The sequence below is a fragment of the Oncorhynchus mykiss genome, chromosome 15, assembly GCF_057628025.1.
Source record: "Oncorhynchus mykiss isolate SJ-2025 chromosome 15, ASM5762802v1, whole genome shotgun sequence".
NCBI lineage: Eukaryota > Metazoa > Chordata > Actinopteri > Salmoniformes > Salmonidae > Oncorhynchus > Oncorhynchus mykiss.
This window is the reverse complement of record NC_143036.1, coordinates 77,264,867-77,287,858: the sequence shown is the minus strand read 5'-3', so window position 1 is coordinate 77,287,858 and position 22,992 is coordinate 77,264,867. Positions and strand designations below refer to the sequence as shown.

At 42.4% G+C, this 22,992-nt stretch overlaps 1 protein-coding gene across 1 annotated transcript in view; it reads right to left on the bottom strand.

Moving 5' to 3' along the window:
• The window catches only part of LOC110536528 (calcium-activated potassium channel subunit beta-4-like), an 80,885-nt gene that overhangs the window by 14,341 nt on the left and 43,552 nt on the right, over positions 1-22,992 (bottom strand). Inside the window, exon 2 of the mRNA XM_036956586.2 lies at positions 3,820-3,947. Coding sequence (XP_036812481.1) covers positions 3,820-3,947 — 128 coding nt within the window. The remainder of the gene's footprint in view (positions 1-3,819; positions 3,948-22,992) is intronic.

The window sequence follows — 22,992 nt, the reverse complement described above, 5'->3', positions numbered from 1 at the left end:
GGGAATGTAGTGGTCTCTGAATACTGGACTAGAGGGAATGTAGTGATCTCTGAATACTGGACTAGAGGGAACGTAGTGGTCTCTGAATACTGGACTAGAGGGAATGTAGTGGTCTCTGAATACTGGACTAGAGGGAATGTAGTGGTCTCTGAATACTGGACTAGAGGGAACGTAGTGGTCTCTGAATACTGGACTAGAGGGAACGTAGTGGTCTCTGAATACTGGACTAGAGGGAACGTAGTGGTCTCTGAACACTGGACTAGAGGGAACGTAGTGGTCTCTGAATACTGGACTAGAGGGAACGTAGTGGCCTCTGAATACTATCTGTGTACCATTTCAGTTATAAACATATGTTACACTTTGCATTTATTTCAATCAATCTACGAGTTTACTGGTGATGGGAGAAAATCACTGGCATTGGGACAAGAGAAATCTGCAATACAATGAACTGCCCAGATGAACAAAAAGCCCAACTCAAGAGGTGGAGGGCTCCCGAGTGGCGCAGTGGTCTATAAGGCACTGCATTTTAGCCACTACAGACACTGGTTCGATTTTAGGCTGTATCACAACTGGGCGTGATTGCGAGTCCCATAGGGCGGCGCACAATTGGCCCAGCGTCGTTCGGGATTAGGCCGTCATTGTAAATAAGAAGTTGTTCTGAACTGACTTGCGGAGTTAAATGAAGAAGAGTGTCCTGGATACAAGCCCCAGGTGTACCAGGTGTACCAGGTGTACCAGGCCCCAGGTGTACCAGGTGTTCCAGGCCCCAGGTGTACCAGGCCCCAGGTGTACCAGGTGTACCAGGTGTACCAGGCCCCAGGTGTACCAGGTGTACCAGGTGTACCAGGCCCCAGGTGTACCAGGTGTACCAGGTGTACCAGGCCCCAGGTGTACCAGGTGTACCAGGTGTACCAGGCACCAGGTGTACCAGGTGTACCAGGCCCCAGGTGTACCAGGCCCCAGGTGTACCAGGCCCCAGGTGTACCAGGCTCCAGGTGTACTAGGTGTACCAGGTGTACCAGGTGTACCAGGTGTTCCAGGCCCCAGGTGTACCAGGTGTACCAGGTGTACCAGGTGTACCAGGCCCCAGGTGTACCAGGTGTGCCAGGTGTACCAGGCCCCAGGTGTACCAGGTGTTCCAGGTGTACCAGGCCCCAGGTGTACCAGGTGTACCAGGTGTACCAGGTGTACCAGGCCCCAGGTGTACCAGGTGTACCAGGCCCCAGGTGTACCAGGTGTTCCAGGCCCCAGGTGTACCAGGTGTACCAGGTGTACCAGGTGTACCAGGCACCAGGTGTACCAGGTGTACCAGGTGTTCCAGGTGTACCAGGCCCCAGGTGTACCAGGCCCCAGGTGTACCAGGTGTACCAGGTGTACCAGTCCCCAGGTGTACCAGGTGTACCAGGCCCCAGGTGTACCAGGTGTACCAGGTGTACCAGGCCCCAGGTGTACCAGGTGTTCCAGGCCCCAGGTGTACCAGGTGTACCAGGTGTACCAGGCCCCAGGTGTACCAGGTGTACCAGGCCCCAGGTGTACCAGGTGTACCAGGCCCCAGGTGTACCAGGTGTACCAGGCCCCAGGTGTACCAGGTGTACCAGGTGTACCAGGCCCCAGGTGTAACAGGTGTACCAGGCCCTAGGTGTACCAGGCCCCAGGTGTACCAGGCCCCAGGTGTACCAGGTGTACCAGGCCCCAGGTGTACCAGGCCCCAGGTGTACCAGGTGTACCAGGTGTACCAGGCCCCAGGTGTGCCAGGTGTACCAGGCCCCAGGTGTACCATGAGACCCACACGGTCTGCAACAGTACGTGTTGATTCCTTCAGTCACACTTTCTCAACAAGATCCAATGGGCCTCCAAAAATAGCCACTGAAGGGATGATTGGCCACGGACAAGTGTTGATAAGTGGTGTTCTCAGACTACTCCCTACAGTACATGGAACATGTCACGTCCTGCCCCACAGGAAATGGATCCACAGCAGGCGACAGACTCTCCCATCACCACACAGCTGATGACCAGGTGCATCTTGTGACTTCACTGCCTGTCTGCTACCGTCTTTGCCATATTCGCTTTGTCGAATGTAAGTAATGTTAAGAGTTACTGCAGGAAAATATTACACGTGAAAATAGCTATCATTAGTTGAAAAAGAACAGAGAGGGTTTTTGAAAGGCGGCCACAGTACATTGTTACACCTTGGCCATCTGGTTCTCACTGCATCACCCTAAAATAGACTGCAGACTGAGCCCGTCCTGACAAACCCGCCCGGACGGGTCTCAAATCTCTAGAATCTCTTTGGAGGAAAAAAGTGTTTGTGTTATACTTTCAGCAAACACGTGTTTGGTCTCGTGACAGCTCTAAAGGTGCTGCTGTATAACCAGGGAGCGTGTGAACACGTATTGTGGGTTGACACAAGTACTGTAGACACTTCTTCTGTGGTGGTTGAGAGAGCACCGGGATTCAGGTTCTCTCAGTTTGAATTGAATTTCACTTCCTGAATTGACAAATCCTCCCATACTAAACTCGGTATGAGACATGTCTTGAGAGAGGGTTATTGTAATCAGAATGAGAGCAGGGAAGGTAGGTCTCTGTCACCTCTCAGAAGATGGAATTCTAACATTGTTGTATTCTGCTTTATTAAATTGTCTTTGATGTATGCTCTCATCAGTGGGAGTGGTAGGGGAGGGGCTCACCTCTCAGCAGACAGAATACTTATATTGTTGTATTAGGGAAGGAAGTGAGCAGGAAGCAAGTGAGCAGGAAGGAAGTGAGCAGGAAGGACGTGAGCAGGAAGGAAGTGAGCAGGAAGGAAGTGAGCAGGAAGAACGTGAGCAGGAAGGACGTGAGCAGGAAGGACGTGAGCAGGAAGGAAGTGAGCAGGAAGGACGTGAGAAGGAAGGACGTGAACATGATTGTTGATGTATTGTCTCATTCTTCCCAGTATGAGTGACATGGGGGGATCTCTCACCTCTCAAATGATGGAATTCTGACATGGTAGGGGAGGAGCTAACGGTAGAAGAGGGGCTAGTGTTAGAGTTTAGTGTTAGAGTGATAAGGTTTAGGGGAAGGAGGGTCTAATAGTAGGGTGTAGGGTTACGGAGGGGCTAGTGGTAGGGTTAGGGGAGGGTAGGGTAGGGTTTAGGGGTAGGGGAGGGTCTAATAGTAGGGTTTAGGGTTGGGGAGGGGAGGGGCTAGTGGTAGGGTTTAGGGTTAGGGGAGGGTCTAATAGTAGGGTTTAGGGTTAGGGGACGGGCTAGTGGTAGAGGTTAGGGGAGGGGATAGCGGTAGGGTTTAGGGTTAGGGAAGGGGCTAGTGGTAGGGGTTAGGGGAGGGGATAGCGGTAGGGTTTAGGGTTAGGGGAGGGGCTAGTGGTAGGGGTTAGGGGAGGGGCTAGTGGTAGGGGTTAGGGGAGGGGATAGCGGTAGGGTTTAGGGTTAGGGGAGGGGCTAGTGGTAGGGGTTAGGGGAGGGGCTAGTGGTAGGGGTTAGGGGAGGGGATAGCGGTAGGGTTTAGGGTTAGGGGAGGGGCTAGTGGTAGGGGTTAGGGGAGGGGCTTGTGGTAGGGGTTAGGGGAGGGGATAGCGGTAGGGTTTAGGGTTAGGGGAGGGGCTAGCGGTAGGGTTTAGAGTTAGGGGAGGGGCTAGCGGTAGGGTTTAAAGTTAGGGGAGGGGCTAGCGGTAGGGTTTAGGGTTAGGGGAGGGGCTAGCGGTAGGGTTTAGAGTTTGGGGAGGGGCTAGCGGTAGGGTTTAAAGTTAGGGGAGGGGCTAGCGGGAAGGGTTTAGAGTTAGGGGAGGGACTAACGGTAGGGTTTAGGGGAGGGTCTCACCTTCTCTGCTGGTTGAAGAAACAGGTGAAGGATTGGGAGCTGACCTCTTTAGTCCAGTAGTCCTCCCACCACAGAACGTTGTCCTTGTTCTTCTGGTTGTCCCTCTCACATGGAGGAACGTACGAGCACTGGACAGAGAGAGAGAGAAGGAGAGAGAGAGAGAGAGACAGGGAGGGAGAGAGAGAGAAAGGGAGGGAGAGAGAGGGGGAGGGAGGGAGGGAGGGAGAGGGAGGGAGAGAGAGAGAGCAAGAGAGAGAGAGAGAGAGAGAGAGATGGAGAGAGGGAGGGAGAGAGAGAGACAGGGAGGGAGAGGGAGAGAGAAGGAGAGAGAGAGAGAGAGAGAGAGAGAGAGAGAGAGAGAGAGAGATGGAGAGAGGGAGGGAGAGAGAGAGACATGGAGGGAGAGGGAGAGAGAGGGAGAGAGAGAGAAAGAAAGAAAGAGAGAAAGAGAGAGAGGAGGAGAGGAAGGGAGAGAGCGAGAAACAGGGAGGGAGAGAGAGAGAGAGAGAGAGGAGGAGAGGGAGAGGGAGGGAGAGAGAGAAAGAAAGAGAGAGAGAGGAGGAGAGGAAGAGGGAGAGAGAGAGAGAGGAGGAGAGGAAGGGAGAGAGAGAGAGTGTTATACAGTGCTACTAGCCATAATGTAATGCATCAAGACATAGGGTATTAAACACATCAAACAGGTGGTTTCCCTGTGGTTGACACCGTTCCATTGACTCCATTCCAGCCATTATTATGAGTCATCCTCCCCTCAGCAGCCTCCACTGATCGTGACAGAAACACATTCAAACAGACATAAACAGGGCAGCAAAAACCGTACTGTGCATGAGGTTGATAGGGCTACAAAGGTCAACCAAGTCATCTTAAATGCAGATGTAAAAGAGACTCCAATTTCCCCTTGAACATGTGAGAAGCGTGAGAGATACAGACACTGTCTAGAAGAGACTACAGGTGAGGACCGTGAGAGATACAGACACTGTCTAGAAGAGACTACAGGTGAGGGCCGTGAGAGATACAGACACTGTCTAGAAGAGACTACAGGTGAGGATCGTGAGAGATACAGACACTGTCTAGAAGAGACTACATGTGAGGACCGTGAGAGATACAGACACTGTCTAGAAGAGACTACATGTGAGGACCGTGAGAGATACAGACACTGTCTAGAAGAGACTACAGGTGAGGATCGTGAGAGATACAGACACTGTCTAGAAGACACTACAGGTGAGGATCGTGAGAGATACAGACACTGTCTAGAAGACACTACAGGTGAGGATCGTGAGAGATACAGACACTGTCTAGAAGACACTACAGGTGAGGATCGTGAGAGATACAGACACTGTCTAGAAGAGACTACAGGTGAGGACCGTGAGAGATACAGATACTGTCTAGAAGAGACTACATGTGAGGACCATGAGAGATACAGACACTGTCTAGAAGACACTACAGGTGAGGATCGTGAGAGATACATACACAGTCTAGAAGAGACTACAGGTGAGGATTGTGAGAGATACATACACAGTCTAGAAGAGACTACAGGTGAGAACCGTGAGAGATACAGACACTGTCTAGAAGAGACTACATGTGAGGATCGTGAGAGATACAGACACTGTCTAGAAGAGACTACAGGTGAGAACCGTGAGAGATACAGACACTGTCTAGAAGACACTACAGGTGAGGATCGTGAGAGATACATACACAGTCTAGAAGAGACTACAGGTGAGAACCGTGAGAGATACAGACACTGTCTACATCCATCCCCTGGTTGATAAAGCCCTGAAGGTAATCCTCTACCCTCCATGGGAGATATAAGAAGCTTTTCTTCCGCGGCCGAGTCAAGCTGTCATTCTCCCTCAGTCTGTCTGAAATGACGCCCTATTTCCATGACATTACCTATATAGTTCACTACTGTTGATGAAAGCCTATAGGCCTCTGGTTGAAAGTAGATCACTACCATATAAGGACAAGGGTTCCATTTGGGAGGCAATCACAGTTTCACATCATTTTCCTCAGTTTACTTTTCAGGGCATGAAGAGCCAGAGCTGTGGGCACTGGAACAAAACAGAGCCCATGGGATGTCTGATTGGAATCCAGTCGGAGGATAATCTTTGACCAGGGCAACAAGGTTTCCATGGAAATTCTCCGGTCGGGGCCGGGCAGTGTGAATTGGGGCAAGGGGAGGGAAGAAGGGGAAGCGGGGGAAGTCGGGGTAATTCATTCTCCGGATAATGTGGTGCTGGTTGGTCGGTGGTCACCATTACCTCTGCCACCTACATCACATATTGTTGGCTTTGGTGAGATAGAAAGCCTGGCTGAAATGGCCCTAAGTCAGGAATGAACAACACTATAAATGACTCTATATCAGGAATGACCAACACTCTAAATGACTCTATATCAGGAATGAACAACACTCTAAATGACTCTATATCAGGAATGAACAACACTCTAAATGACTCTATATCAGGAATGACCAACACTCTAAATGACTCTATATCAGGAATGAACAACACTCTAAATGACTCTATATCAGGAATGAACAACACTCTAAATGACTCTATATCAGGAATGAACAACACTCTAAATGACTCTATATCAGGAATGAACAACACTCTAAATGACTCTATATCAGGAATGAACAACACTCTAAATGACTCTATATCAGGAATGAACAACACTCTAAATGACTCTATATCAGGAATGAACAACACTCTAAATGGCTATATATCAGGAATGAACAACACTCTAAATGGCTCTATATCAGGAATGAACAACACTCTAAATGACTCTATATCAGGAATGAACAACACTCTAAATGACTCTATATCAGGAATGAACAACACTCTAAATGACTCTATATCAGGAATGAACAACACTCTAAATGGTTCAATATCAGGAATGAACAACACTCTAAATGACTCTATATCAGGAATGAACAACACTATAAATGGTTCAATATCAGGAATGAACAACACTATAAATGGTTCAATATCAGGAATGAACAACACTCTAAATGACTCTATATCAGGAATGAACAACACTCTAAATGACTCTATATCAGGAATGAACAACACTCTAAATGACTCTATATCAGGAATGAACAACACTCTAAATGACTCTATATCAGGAATGAACAACACTCTAAATGACTCTATATCAGGAATGAACAGCACTCTAAATGACTCTATATCAGGAATGAACAACACTCCTTCTCTGTGGCCGACGTGAGTAAGACATTTAAATGTGTTAACCCTCGCAAGGCAATCGCCATCACACTGCACACTGCCCTATCCCATCTGGACAAGAGGAATACCTACAGTTGAAGTGGGAAGTTTACATACACCTCGGCCAAATACATTTAAACAGTTTTTCACAATTCCTGACATTTAATACGAGTAAAAAATCCCTGTTTTTAGGTCAGTTAGGATCTCCACTTTATTTTAAGAATGTGAAATGTCAGAATAATAGTAGAGAATGATTTATTTCAGCATTATTTTTTTTTCATCACATTCCCAGTGGGTCAGAAGTTTACAAACACTCAATTAGTATTTGGTAGCATTGGCTTTAAATTGTTTAACTTGGGTCAAACGTTTCGGGTAGCCTTCCACAACCTTGCCACAATAAGTTGGGTGAATTTTGGTCCATTCCTCCTGACAGAGCTGGTGTAACTGAGTCAGGTTTGTAGGCCTCCTTGTTGACACACGCTTTTTCAGTTCTTCCCACAACTTTTCTATAGGGTTGAGGTCAGGGCTTTGTGATGGCTACTCCAATACCTTGACTTTGTTGTCCTTAAGCCATTTTGATCCAACTTTGGAAGTATGCTTGGGGTCATTGTCCATTTGGAAGACCCATTAGCTTTAACTTCCTGACTGATGTCTTGAGATGTTGCTTCAATATATCTACATAATTTTCCTACCTCATGATGCCATCTATTTTGTGAAGTGCACCAGTCCCTCCTGCAGCAAAGCAACCCCACAACATGATGCTACCACCCCTGTGCTTCACGGTTGTGAAGGTGATCTTCAGCTTGCAAGCCTCCCCCTTTTTCCTACAAACAGAACGATGGTCATTACGGCCAAACAGTTCTATTTTTGTTTCATCAGACCAGAGAAAACTTCCTCCAAAAAGTATGATCTTTGTCCCCATGTGCAGTTGCAAACCGTAGTCTGGCTTTTTTATGGCAGTTTTGGAGCAGTGGCTTCTTCCTTGCTGAGCGAACTTTCAGGTTATGTCGATATAGGACTCGTTTAACTGTGGATATAGATACTTTTATACCTGTTCCCTCCAGCATCTTCACAAGGTCCTTTGCTGTTGTTCTGAGATTGATTTGCACTTTTCGCACCTAAGTACGCTCATCTCTAGGAGACAGAATGCGTCTCCTTCCTGAGCGGTATGACGGCTGCGTGGTCCCATGGTGTTTATACTTGCGTACTGTTGTTTGTACACATGAACATGGTACCTTCAGGGGTTTGGAAATTGCTCCCAAGGATGAACCAGACTTGTGTAGGTCTACAATTTATTTTCTGAGGTCTTGGCTGATTTCTTTTGATTTTCCCATGATATCAAGCAAAGAGGCACTGAGTTTGAAGGTAGGCCTTGAAATACGTCCACAGGTACACCTCCAATTGACTCAAATGAGGTCAATTAGCCTTTCAGAAGCGTCTAAAGCCATGACATCATTTTCTGGAATTTTCCAAGCTGTTTAAAGGCACAGTCAACTTAGTGTATGTAAACTTCTGACCCACTGGAATTGTGATACAGTGAATTATAAGTGAAACAATCAGTCTGTAAACAATTGTTGGGAAAATGACTTGTGTCATGCACAAAGTAGATGTCCTAACTGACTTGCCAAAACTATAGTTTGTTAACAAGAAATGTGTGGAGTGGTTGAAAAACGAGTTTTAATGACTTCCCGAATTCTGACTTCAACTAGAAATATTCAGAAATTTGGGATAAATTGTAAGCTTCCCCAAACCTGAAACTCACCTACAGTACATTATCTCTGATCTCATGGCATTGCTGTCTATGGGGACAGTTACAGTACATTATCTCTGATCTCATGGCATTGCTGTCTATGGGGACAGTTACAGTACATTATCTCTGATCTCATGGCATTGCTGTCTATGGGGACAGTTACAGTACATTATCTCTGATCTCATGACATTGCTGTCTATGGGGACAGTTACAGTACATTATCTCTGATCTCATGGCATTGCTGTCTATGGGGACAGTTACAGTACATTATCTCTGATCTCATGACATTGCTGTCTATGGGGACAGTTACAGTACATTATCTCTGATCTCATGGCATTGCTGTCTATGGGGACAGTTACAGTACATTATCTCTGATCTCATGGCATTGCTGTCTATGGGGACAGTTACAGTACATTATCTCTGATCTCATGGCATTGCTGTCTATGGGGACAGTTACAGTACATTATCTCTGATCTCATGACATTGCTGTCTATGGGGACAGTTACAGTACATTATCTCTGATCTCATGGCATTGCTGTCTATGGGGACAGTTACAGTACATTATCTCTGATCTCATGGCATTGCTGTCTATGGGGACAGTTACAGTACATTATCTCTGATCTCATGGCATTGCTGTCTATGGGGATAGTTACAGTACATTATCTCTGATCTCATGGCATTGCTGTCTATGGGGACAGTTACAGTACATTATCTCTGATCTCATGGCATTGCTGTCTATGGGGACAGTTACAGTACATTATCTCTGATCTCATGGCATTGCTGTCTATGGGGACAGTTACAGTACATTATCTCTGATCTCAATTCCCCCCCCCCCAACTCTCTTATCCTCTCGATCCGTCATAAACCACACATGAACACACACACACACACACACACACACACACACACACACACACACACACACACACACACACACACACACACGTAATCCCTTGTGCTCGTCTCTTTATGTAATATTACATGTCTGGTTACTTCTGGTTCATGTATAGAGATAGAAACATGGTCGTTGTAATATGACTGAAACACATGACACATCATATCCTCGTGGGCAATTTGACTGAACCAATGTTTCTATTGCAGTTCTTTTTCATTTTGGGGAACACGACAGATAGATTCCTATTACATTATGACAGTTAGATTCCTATTACATTATGACAGTTAGATTCCTATTACATTATGACAGTTAGATTCCTATTACATTACGACAGTTAGATTCCTATTACATTATGACAGTTAGATTCCTATTACATTATGACAGTTAGATTCCTATTACATTATGACAGTTAGATTCCTATTACATTATGACAGTTAGATTCCTATTACATTATGACAGTTAGATTCCTATTACATTAAGACAGTTAGATTCCTATTACATTACGACAGTTAGATTCCTATTACATTATGACAGTTAGATTCCTATTACATTATGACAGTTAGATTCCTATTACATTACGACAGTTAGATTCCTATTACATTACGACAGTTAGATTCCTATTACATTATGACAGTTAGATTCCTATTACATTATGACCGTTAGATTCCTATTACATTATGACAGTTAGACTCCTATTACATTATGACAGTTAGATTCCTATTACATTATGACAGTTAGATTCCTATTACATTACGACAGTTAGATTCCTATTACATTTTGACAGTTAGATTCCTATTACATTACGACAGTTAGATTCCTATTACATTACGACAGTTAGATTCCTATTACATTATGACAGTTAGATTCCTATTACATTATGACAGTTAGATTCCTATTACATTACGACAGTTAGATTCCTATTACATTACGACAGTTAGATTCCTATTACATTATGACAGTTAGATTCCTATTACATTACGACAGTTAGATTCCTATTACATTACGACAGTTAGATTCCTATTACATTATGACAGTTAGATTCCTACTACATTATGACCGTTAGATTCCTATTACATTATGACAGTTAGACTCCTATTACATTATGACAGTTAGATTCCTATTACATTATGACAGTTAGATTCCTATTACATTACGACAGTTAGATTCCTATTACATTATGACAGTTAGATTCCTATTACATTATGACAGTTAGATTCCTATTACATTATGACAGTTAGATTCCTATTACATTATGACAGTTTGATTCCTATTACATTCTGACAGTTAGATTCCTATTACATTATGACAGTTAGATTCCTATTACATTATGACAGTTAGATTCCTATTACATTATGACAGTTAGATTCCTATTACATTATGACAGTTAGATTCCTATTACATTATGACAGTTAGATTCCTATTACATTATGACAGTTAGATTCCTACTACATTATGACAGTTAGATTCCTATTACATTATGACAGTTAGATTCCTATTACATTATGACAGTTAGATTCCTATTACATTATGACAGTTAGATTCCTATTACATTATGACAGTTAGATTCCTATTACATTATGACAGTTAGATTCCTATTACATTATGACAGTTAGATTCCTATTACATTATGACAGTTAGATTCCTATCACATTATGACAGTTAGATTCCTATTACATTATGACAGTTAGATTCCTACTACATTATGACAGTTAGATTCCTACTACATTATGACAGTTAGATTCCTAATACATTATGACAGTTAGATTCCTACTACATTATGACAGTTAGATTCCTATTACATTATGACAGTTAGTTTCATATTACATTATGACAGTTAGATTCCTATTACATTATGACAGTTAGATTCCTATTACATTATGACAGTTAGATTCCTATTACATTATGACAGTTAGATTCCTATTACATTATGACAGTTAGATTCCTATTACATTATGACAGTTAGATTCCTATTACATTATGACAGTTAGATTCCTACTACATTATGGCAGTTAGATTCCTATTACATTATGACAGTTAGATTCCTATTACATTATGACAGTTAGATTCCTATTACATTATGACAGTTAGATTCCTATTACATTATGACAGTTAGATTCCTACTACATTATGACAGTTAGATTCCTATTACATTATGACAGTTAGATTCCTATTACATTATGACAGTTAGATTCCTATTACATTATGACAGTTAGATTCCTATTACATTATGACAGTTAGATTCCTATTACATTATGACCGTTAGATTCCTATTACATTATGACAGTTAGATTCCTATTACATTATGACAGTTAGATTCCTATTACATTATGACAGTTAGATTCCTATTACATTATGACAGTTAGATTCCTACTACATTATGACAGTTAGATTCCTATTACATTATGACAGTTAGATTCCTATTACATTATGACAGTTAGATTCCTATTACATTATGACAGTTAGATTCCTATTACATTATGACAGTTAGATTCCTATTACATTATGACAGTTAGATTCCTATTACATTATGACAGTTAGATTCCTATTACATTATGACAGTTAGATTCCTATTACATTATGACAGTTAGATTCCTATTACATTATGACAGTTAGATTCCTACTACATTATGACAGTTAGATTCCTACTACATTATGACAGTTAGATTCCTATTACATTATGACAGTTAGATTCCTATTACATTATGACAGTTAGATTCCTATTACATTATGACAGTTAGATTCCTATTACATTATGACAGTTAGATTCCTATTACATTATGACAGTTAGATTCCTATTACATTATGACAGTTAGATTCCTATTACATTATGACAGTTAGATTCCTATTACATTATGACAGTTAGATTCCTACTACATTATGGCAGTTAGATTCCTATTACATTATGACAGTTAGATTCCTATTACATTATGACAGTTAGATTCCTATTACATTATGACAGTTAGATTCCTATTACATTATGACAGTTAGATTCCTACTACATTATGACAGTTAGATTCCTATTACATTATGACAGTTAGATTCCTATTACATTATGACAGTTAGATTCCTATTACATTATGACAGTTAGATTCCTATTACATTATGACAGTTAGATTCCTATTACATTATGACCGTTAGATTCCTATTACATTATGACAGTTAGATTCCTATTACATTATGACAGTTAGATTCCTATTACATTATGACAGTTAGATTCCTATTACATTATGACAGTTAGATTCCTATTACATTATGACAGTTAGATTCCTACTACATTATGACAGTTAGATTCCTATTACATTATGACAGTTAGATTCCTATTACATTATGACAGTTAGATTCCTATTACATTATGACAGTTAGATTCCTATTACATTATGACAGTTAGATTCCTATTACATTATGACAGTTAGATTCCTATTACATTATGACAGTTAGATTCCTATTACATTATGACAGTTAGATTCCTATCACATTATGACAGTTAGATTCCTATTACATTATGACAGTTAGATTCCTACTACATTATGACAGTTAGATTCCTACTACATTATGACAGTTAGATTCCTAATACATTATGACAGTTAGATTCCTACTACATTATGACAGTTAGATTCCTATTACATTATGACAGTTAGTTTCATATTACATTATGACAGTTAGATTCCTATTACATTATGACAGTTAGATTCCTATTACATTATGACAGTTAGATTCCTATTACATTATGACAGTTAGATTCCTATTACATTATGACAGTTAGATTCCTATTACATTATGACAGTTAGATTCCTATTACATTATGACAGTTAGATTCCTACTACATTATGGCAGTTAGATTCCTATTACATTATGACAGTTAGATTCCTATTACATTATGACAGTTAGATTCCTATTACATTATGACAGTTAGATTCCTATTACATTATGACAGTTAGATTCCTACTACATTATGACAGTTAGATTCCTATTACATTATGACAGTTAGATTCCTATTACATTATGACAGTTAGATTCCTATTACATTATGACAGTTAGATTCCTATTACATTATGACAGTTAGATTCCTATTACATTATGACCGTTAGATTCCTATTACATTATGACAGTTAGATTCCTATTACATTATGACAGTTAGATTCCTATTACATTATGACAGTTAGATTCCTATTACATTATGACAGTTAGATTCCTACTACATTATGACAGTTAGATTCCTATTACATTATGACAGTTAGATTCCTATTACATTATGACAGTTAGATTCCTATTACATTATGACAGTTAGATTCCTATTACATTATGACAGTTAGATTCCTATTACATTATGACAGTTAGATTCCTATTACATTATGACAGTTAGATTCCTATTACATTATGACAGTTAGATTCCTATTACATTATGACAGTTAGATTCCTATTACATTATGACAGTTAGATTCCTACTACATTATGACAGTTAGATTCCTACTACATTATGACAGTTAGATTCCTATTACATTATGACAGTTAGATTCCTATTACATTATGACAGTTAGATTCCTATTACATTATGACAGTTAGATTCCTATTACATTACGACAGTTAGATTCCTATTACATTATGACAGTTAGATTCCTATTACATTATGACAGTTAGATTCCTACTACATTATGGCAGTTAGATTCCTATTACATTATGACAGTTAGATTCCTATTACATTATGACAGTTAGATTCCTATTACATTATGACAGTTAGATTCCTATTACATTATGACAGTTAGATTCCTACTACATTATGACAGTTAGATTCCTATTACATTATGACAGTTAGATTCCTATTACATTATGACAGTTAGATTCCTATTACATTATGACAGTTAGATTCCTATTACATTATGACAGTTAGATTCCTATTACATTATGACCGTTAGATTCCTATTACATTATGACAGTTAGATTCCTATTACATTATGACAGTTAGATTCCTATTACATTATGACAGTTAGATTCCTATTACATTATGACAGTTAGATTCCTACTACATTATGACAGTTAGATTCCTATTACATTATGACAGTTAGATTCCTATTACATTATGACAGTTAGATTCCTATTACATTATGACAGTTAGATTCCTATTACATTATGACAGTTAGATTCCTATTACATTATGACAGTTAGATTCCTATTACATTATGACAGTTAGATTCCTATTACATTATGACAGTTAGATTCCTATTACATTATGACAGTTAGATTCCTATTACATTATGACAGTTAGATTCCTATTACATTATGACAGTTAGATTCCTAATACATTATGACAGTTAGATTCCTATTACATTATGACAGTTAGATTCCTATTACATTATGACAGTTAGATTCCTATTACATTATGACAGTTAGATTCCTATTACATTATGACAGTTAGATTCCTATTACATTATGACAGTTAGATTCCTATTACATTATGACAGTTAGATTCCTATTACATTATGACAGTTAGATTCCTATTACATTATGACAGTTAGATTCCTAATTCATTATGACAGTTAGATTCCTATTACATTATGACAGTTAGATTCCTATTACATTATGACAGTTAGATTCCTATTACATTATGACAGTTAGATTCCTATTACATTATGACAGTTAGATTCCTATTACATTATGACAGTTAGATTCCTATTACATTATGACAGTTAGATTCCTATTACATTATGACAGTTAGATTCCTATTACATTATGACAGTTAGATTCCTATTACATTACGACAGTTAGATTCCTATTACATTATGACAGTTAGATTCCTATTACATTATGACAGTTAGATTCCTATTACATTATGACAGTTAGATTCCTATTACATTATGACAGTTAGATTCCTATTACATTATGACAGTTAGATTCCTATTACATTATGACAGTTAGCATTCCATCCTGCAGTGGTTTTCATTGATGGGTTATCCTAAAAGGTTTTAGCTTCTGTAAATCTGAAACTGGCTCCAATCCCAGTGAGATGTTAAAGTCAGGTTAAAACCATGAGGTTTGTGGCCAGCATCAGTTTCTCTCCTCTGGAGAGCCTTGCGGTGCAGTTGCCGTACCAGGCAGTGATACAGCCCGACAGGATGCTGTCGATTGTGCATCTGTAAAAGTTTGTCAGGGTTTTAAGGTGACAAGCCAAATTTCTTTGCGCCTTCTTCCCCACACTGTATGTGTGGGTGGACCATTTCAGTTTGTCCGTGATGTGTATGCCGTTTTGATGATTGAGTTGGAGGCGTGCATGGCCACGCAGTTATGGGTGATCAGGACGTATAGGAGGGGCTAAGCACGCACCCTCGTGGGGCCCCAGTGTTGAGGATCAGGGAAGTGGAGGTGTTGTTTCCTACCTACGGCGGCCCGTCAGGAAGTCCAGGACAAAATCACGCAGGGTGGGGTTGAGACCCAGGACCTCAAGATTAATGATGAGCTTGAGGTCCTGTTTGTTCTCTCTCTCTCTCTCTCTCTCTCTCTCTCTCTCTCTCTCTCTCTCTCCCTCTCACTCTCTGCCAAATGAACACTACAAACTTCCATCCAAGTTAATTTAATTAATTAAATCATTTTCAGCGGGCCATTCACTCAAGCACCCAAAGCACTTCCTTGGCAACGAATGAGAGGAAAGTAGTCCTTCTGTCTTGGCCTAGATGTGTGTTCTGAAACCATGGTGATGGGCTGAGGACCTTGATCTGGCTGTTGATCTGGCTGTTGATCTGGCTGTTGATCTGGCTCTCTGGGCTGGCTGAAACTCACTATGACCCCTTTTTCTCTCTCTCTCTCTCTCTCTCTCTCTCTCTCTCTCTCTCTCTCTCTCTCTCTCTCTCTCTCTCTCTCTCTCTGTCTCTGTCTCTCTCTGTCTCTCTCTGTCTCTGTCTCTCTCTCTCTCTCTCTCTCTGTCTCTCTCTGTCTCTCTCTGTCTCTCTCTGTCTCTGTCTCTCTCTCTCTCTCTCTCTGTCTCTGTCTCTGTCTCTGTCTCTCTCTGTCTCTGTCTCTCTCTCTCTCTCTCTCTGTCTCTCTCTGTCTCTCTCTGTCTCTCTCTCTCTCTCTCTGTCTCTCTCTGTCTCTCTCTGTCTCTCTCTCTCTCTCTCTCTCTGTCTCTCTGTCTCTCTCTGTCTCTCTCTGTCTCTCTCTGTCTCTCTCTCTCTCTCTCTGTCTCTCTCTGTCTCTCTCTGTCTCTGTCTCTCTCTCTCTCTCTCTCTCTCTCTCTCTCTCTCTCTCTCTCTCTCTGTCTCTCTCTGTCTCTGTCTCTCTCTGTCTCTCTCTGTCTCTGTCTCTCTCTGTCTCTCTCGCTCTCTGTCTCGGTCTCTCTGTCTCTCTCTCTCTGTCTGTCTTCCCAACATCATATTTTTAAGCAGATTAGCATGAGCAGGTGAGTCAGTGGATGCTGACAGAGAGAGAGGGAGCGTGAGAGAGAGAGAGGGGGGGAGACAAAAACAGAGAGAGCCAGAGACTTAACAGAGAGGGGGGATAGAAAGCACCAGCTCAGCGGTTTATGTTCTAAATGTAATGAAGACCTTCTGGCCCTGTCCCTCTGTCTGCTGCTCCACATCAGGTAGTTGACCTCAGCTTCCCTTGGTATGTTAAACCTTCACAAGTCCTCTACAGGACACTGTATCAGTGGTACCACCACCACCACCACAACAACCAAAAGGATCCTGAACAACTTCTACCCCCAATGCTATTGGTCAATCAGTGAAAAAAAATGGTGATCTTAATTTGTATGCGGATGACACTAGTATGTATGCAATTGGTCCGACTGTTGATTCAGCGTTGTCAAGGTTACAGTCTGATGTTGCAGCTGTTCAGGAAGCTTTGACCAATTGAAAGCTTGTACAGACAAAACTAAATACATGCTGTTTTCAAAGTCTCATAGAAGAACCTCTGTGGGGATACATCTTCACTCCTTCAATGGTTCTGTAATGAACCTCTGTGGGGATACATCTTCACTCCTTCAATGGTTCTGTAACTGAACCTCTGTGGGGATACATCTTCACTCCTTCAATGGTTCTGTAATGAACCTCTGTGGGGATACATCTTCACTCCTTCAATTGTCCTGTAATGAACCTCTGTGGGGATACATCTTCACTCCTTCAATGGTCCTGTAACTGAACCTCTGTGGGGTTACATCTTCACTCCTTCAATGGTTCTGTAATGAACCTCTGTGGGGTTACATCTTCACTCCTTCAATGGTTCTGTAATGAACCTCTGTGGGGATACATCTTCACTCCTTCAATGGTTCTGTAATGAACCTCTGTCTGGATACATCTTCACTCCTTCAATGGTTCTGTAATGAACCTCTGTGGGGATACATCTTCACTCCTTCAATGGTTCTGTAATGAACCTCTGTGGGGTTACATCTTCACTCCTTCAATGGTTCTGTAATGAACCTCTGTGGGGATACATCTTCACTCCTTCAATGGTTCTGTAATGAACCTCTGTGGGGATACATCTTCACTCCTTCAATGGTTCTGTAATGAACCTCTGTGGGGTTACATCTTCACTCCTTCAATGGTTCTGTAATGAACCTCTGTGGGGATACATCTTCACTCCTTCAATGGTCCTGTAACTGAACCTCTGTGGGGTTACATCTTCACTCCTTCAATGGTTCTGTAATGAACCTCTGTGGGGTTACATCTTCACTCCTTCAATGGTTCTGTACCTGAACCTCTGTGGGGTTACATCTTCACTCCTTCAATGGTTCTGTAATGAACCTCTGTGGGGATACATCTTCACTCCTTCAATGGTTCTGTAATGAACCTCTGTGGGGATACATCTTCACTCCTTCAATGGTTCTGTAATGAACCTCTGTCTGGATACATCTTCACTCCTTCAATGGTTCTGTAATGAACCTCTGTGGGGATACATCTTCACTCCTTCAATGGTTCTGTAATGAACCTCTGTGGGGTTACATCTTCACTCCTTCAATGGTTCTGTAATGAACCTCTGTGGGGATACATCTTCACTCCTTCAATGGTTCTGTAATGAACCTCTGTGGGGATACATCTTCACTCCTTCAATGGTTCTGTAATGAACCTCTGTGGGGTTACATCTTCACTCCTTCAATGGTTCTGTAATGAACCTCTGTGGGGTTACATCTTCACTCCTTCAATGGTTCTGTAATGAACCTCTGTGGGGATACATCTTCACTCCTTCAATGGTTCTGTAATGAACCTCTGTGGGGTTACATCTTCACTCCTTCAATGGTTCTGTACCTGAACCTCTGTGGGGATACATCTTCACTCCTTCAATGGTTCTGTAATGAACCTCTGTGGGGTTACATCTTCACTCCTTCAATGGTTCTGTAATGAACCTCTGTGGGGTTACATCTTCACTCCTTCAATGGTTCTGTAATGAACCTCTGTGGGGTTACATCTTCACTCCTTCAATGGTTCTGTAATGAACCTCTGTGGGGTTACATCTTCACTCCTTCAATGGTTCTGTAATGAACCTCTGTGGGGATACATCTTCACTCCTTCAATGGTTCTGTAATGAACCTCTGTGGGGATACATCTTCACTCCTTCAATGGTTCTGTACCTGAACCTCTGTGGGGATACATCTTCACTCCTTCAATGGTTCTGTAATGAACCTCTGTGGGGATACATCTTCACTCCTTCAATGGTTCTGTAATGAACCTCTGTGGGGATACATCTTCACTCCTTCAATGGTTCTGTAATGAACCTCTGTGGGGATACATCTTCACTCCTTCAATGGTTCTGTAATGAACCTCTGTGGGGATACATCTTCACTCCTTCAATGGTTCTGTACCTGAACCTCTGTGGGGTTACATCTTCACTCCTTCAATGGTTCTGTAATGAACCTCTGTGGGGTTACATCTTCACTCCTTCAATGGTTCTGTAATGAACCTCTGTGGGGATACATCTTCACTCCTTCAATGGTTCTGTACCTGAACCTCTGTGGGGATACATCTTCACTCCTTCAATGGTTCTGTAATGAACCTCTGTGGGGTTACATCTTCACTCCTTCAATGGTTCTGTAATGAACCTCTGTGGGGATACATCTTCACTCCTTCAATGGTTCTGTACCTGAACCTCTGTGGGGATACATCTTCACTCCTTCAATGGTTCTGTAATGAACCTCTGTCTGGATACATCTTCACTCCTTCAATGGTTCTGTAATGAACCTCTGTGGGGTTACATCTTCACTCCTTCAATGGTTCTGTAATGAACCTCTGTGGGGATACATCTTCACTCCTTCAATGGTTCTGTAATGAACCTCTGTGGGGTTACATCTTCACTCCTTCAATGGTTCTGTAATGAACCTCTGTCTGGATACATCTTCACTCCTTCAATGGTTCTGTAATGAACCTCTGTGGGGTTACATCTTCACTCCTTCAATGGTTCTGTAATGAACCTCTGTGGGGATACATCTTCACTCCTTCAATTGTCCTGTAACTGAACCTCTGTCTGGATACATCTTCACTCCTTCAATGGTTCTGTAATGAACCTCTGTGGGGTTACATCTTCACTCCTTCAATGGTTCTGTAATGAACCTCTGTGGGGTTACATCTTCACTCCTTCAATGGTTCTGTAACTAAACCTCTGTGGGGATACATCTTCACTCCTTCAATGGTTCTGAACAAAGTCCCTGCATACAAATACCTTGACATGTAGATGGACAATGTCTCCTCCTTCCCCTGTTCTCTCTCTAAGTCTGTCTCCTCCTTCCCCTGTTCTCTCTCTAGGTCTGTCTCCTCCATCCCCTGTTCTCTCTGTGTCTGGCTCCTCCATCCCCTGTTCTCTCTATGGGTCTGTCTCCTCCATCCCCTGTTCTCTCTCTAGGTCTGGCTCCTCCTTCCCCCTGTTCTCTCTCTAGGTCTGTCTCCTCCATCCCCCTGTTCACTCTCTAGGTCTGGCTCCTCCATCCCCTGTTCTCTCTCTAGGTCTGTCTCCTCCATACCCTGTTCTCTCTCTAGGTTTGTCTCCTCCATCCCCTGTTCTCTCTCTAGGCCTGTCTCCTCCATCCCCCTGTTCTCTCTCTAGGTCTGTCTCCTCCATCCCCCTGTTCTCTCTTTAGGTCTGTCTCCTCCATCCCCTGTTCTCTCTCTAGGTCTGTCTCCTCCATCCCCTGTTCTCTCTCTAGGCCTGTCTCCTCCATCCCCTGTTCTCTCTCTAGGTCTGTCTCCTCCATCCCCTGATCTCTCTCTAGGCCTGTCTCCTCCATCCCCTGTTATCTCTCTAGGTCTGTCTCCTCCATCCCCCTGTTCTCTCTCTAGGTCTGTCTCCTCCATCCCCTGTTATCTCTCTAGGTCTGTCTCCTCCATCCCCCAGTTCTCTCTCTAAGTCTGTCTCCTCCATCCCCTGTTCTCTCCCTAGGTCTGTCTCCTCCATCCCCCTGTTCTCTCTCTAGGTCTGTCTCCTCCATCCCCTGTTATCTCTCTAGGTCTGTCTCCTCCATCCCCTGTTCTCTCTCTAGGTCTGTCTCCCCCCGTTCTCTCTCTAGGTCTGCCTCCTCGATCCCCTGTTATCTCTCTAGGCCTGTCACCCCTGTTCTCTCTCTAGGTATGCCTCCTCCATCCTCTGTTCTCTCTCTCTCTCTGTCTCTCTCTCTCTGTCCTCCTGAGACTGGATTAATGTGACAGAGATGAATCAGCAAGTCCCGAGTCGTGTCCTGACTCCTATGAGTGTCTCTCACACACACACACACACACACACACACACACACACACACACACACACACACACACACACACACACACACACACACACACACACACACACACACACACACACACACACACACACACACACACACACACACACACACACACACACCCTGACTCCTGTGTGTCCCATTCTACCAGCCAGGGAGGAACAGATGAGGAACTAGGGCAGTCTTCCTCAGGCACTGTTTCCAGTAGATCTCCTGCTCTTACTTTACTAGGGACAATTGCAGTGACTTGCAAAAGTATTCACCCCCCTTGGAATTTTTCCTATTTTGTTGCCTTACAACCTGGAATTAAAATAGATTTGTTGGGGGGGGGGGGTTGTATCATTTCATTTACACAATATGCCTACCACTTTGAAGATGCAAAATGTTTTTAATTGTGAAACAAACAAGAAATAAGAAAATAAAAAACAGAAAACTTGAGCGTGCATTACTATTCACCCCCCAAAGTCAATACTTTGTAGAGCCACCTTTTGCAGCAATTACAGCTGCAAGTATATTGGGGTATGTCTCTATAAGCTTGGCACATCTAGCCACTGGGATTTTTGCCCATTCTTCAAAGCAAAACTGCTCCAGCTCCTTCAAGTTGGATGGGTTCTGCTGGTGTACAGCAATCTTTAAGTCATACCACAGATTCTCAATTGGATTGAGGTCTGGGCTTTAACTAGGCCATTCCAAGATATTTAAATGTTTTCCCTTAAACCACTTGAGTGTTTCTTTAGCAGTATGCTTAGGGTCATTGTCCTGCTGGAAGGTGAACCTCCATCCCAGTCTTAAATCTCTGGAAGACTGAAACAGGTTTCCCTCAAGAATTTCCTTTAATAATTTAGCACCATCCATCAATCCTTAAATTCTGACCAGTTTCCCAGTCCCTGCCGATGAACAACATCCCCACAGCACCATCATGCTTCACTGTGGGGATGGGTTCTTGGGGTGATGAGAGGTGTTAGGTTTGCGCCAGACATAGCGTTTTCCTTGAAGAACCAAAAAGCTCAATTTTAGTCTCATCTGACCAGAGTACCTTCTTCCATATGTTTGGGAGTCTCCCACGTGCCTTTTGGCGAACACCAAAGGTGTTTGCTTATTTTTTTTCTTTAAGCAATGGCTTTTTTCTGGCCACTCTTCCGTAAAGCCCAGCTCTGTGGATTGTACGGCTTAAAGTGGTCCTATGGACAGATACTCCAATCTCCGCTGTGGAGATTTGCAGCTCCTTCAGGGTTATCTTTGGTCTCTTTGTTGCCTCTCTGATTAATGCCCTCCTTGCCTGGTCCGTGAGTTTTGGTGGGCGGCCCTCTCTTGGCAGCTTTGTTGTGGTGCCACATTCTTTCCATGTTTTAAATAATGGATTTAATGGTGCTCAGTGGGATGTTCAAAGTTTCTGATATTTTTTTATAACCCAACCCTGATCTGTACTTCTCCACAACTTTGTTCCTGACCTGTTAGGAGAGCTCCTTGGTCTTCATGGTGCCGCTTGCTTGGTGGTGCCCCTTTAGTGGTGTTGCAGACTCTGAGGCCTTTCAGAACAGGTGAGTATATATACTGAAATCATGTGACAGATCATGTGACACATAGATTTCACACAAGTGGACTTTATTTAACTAATTATGTG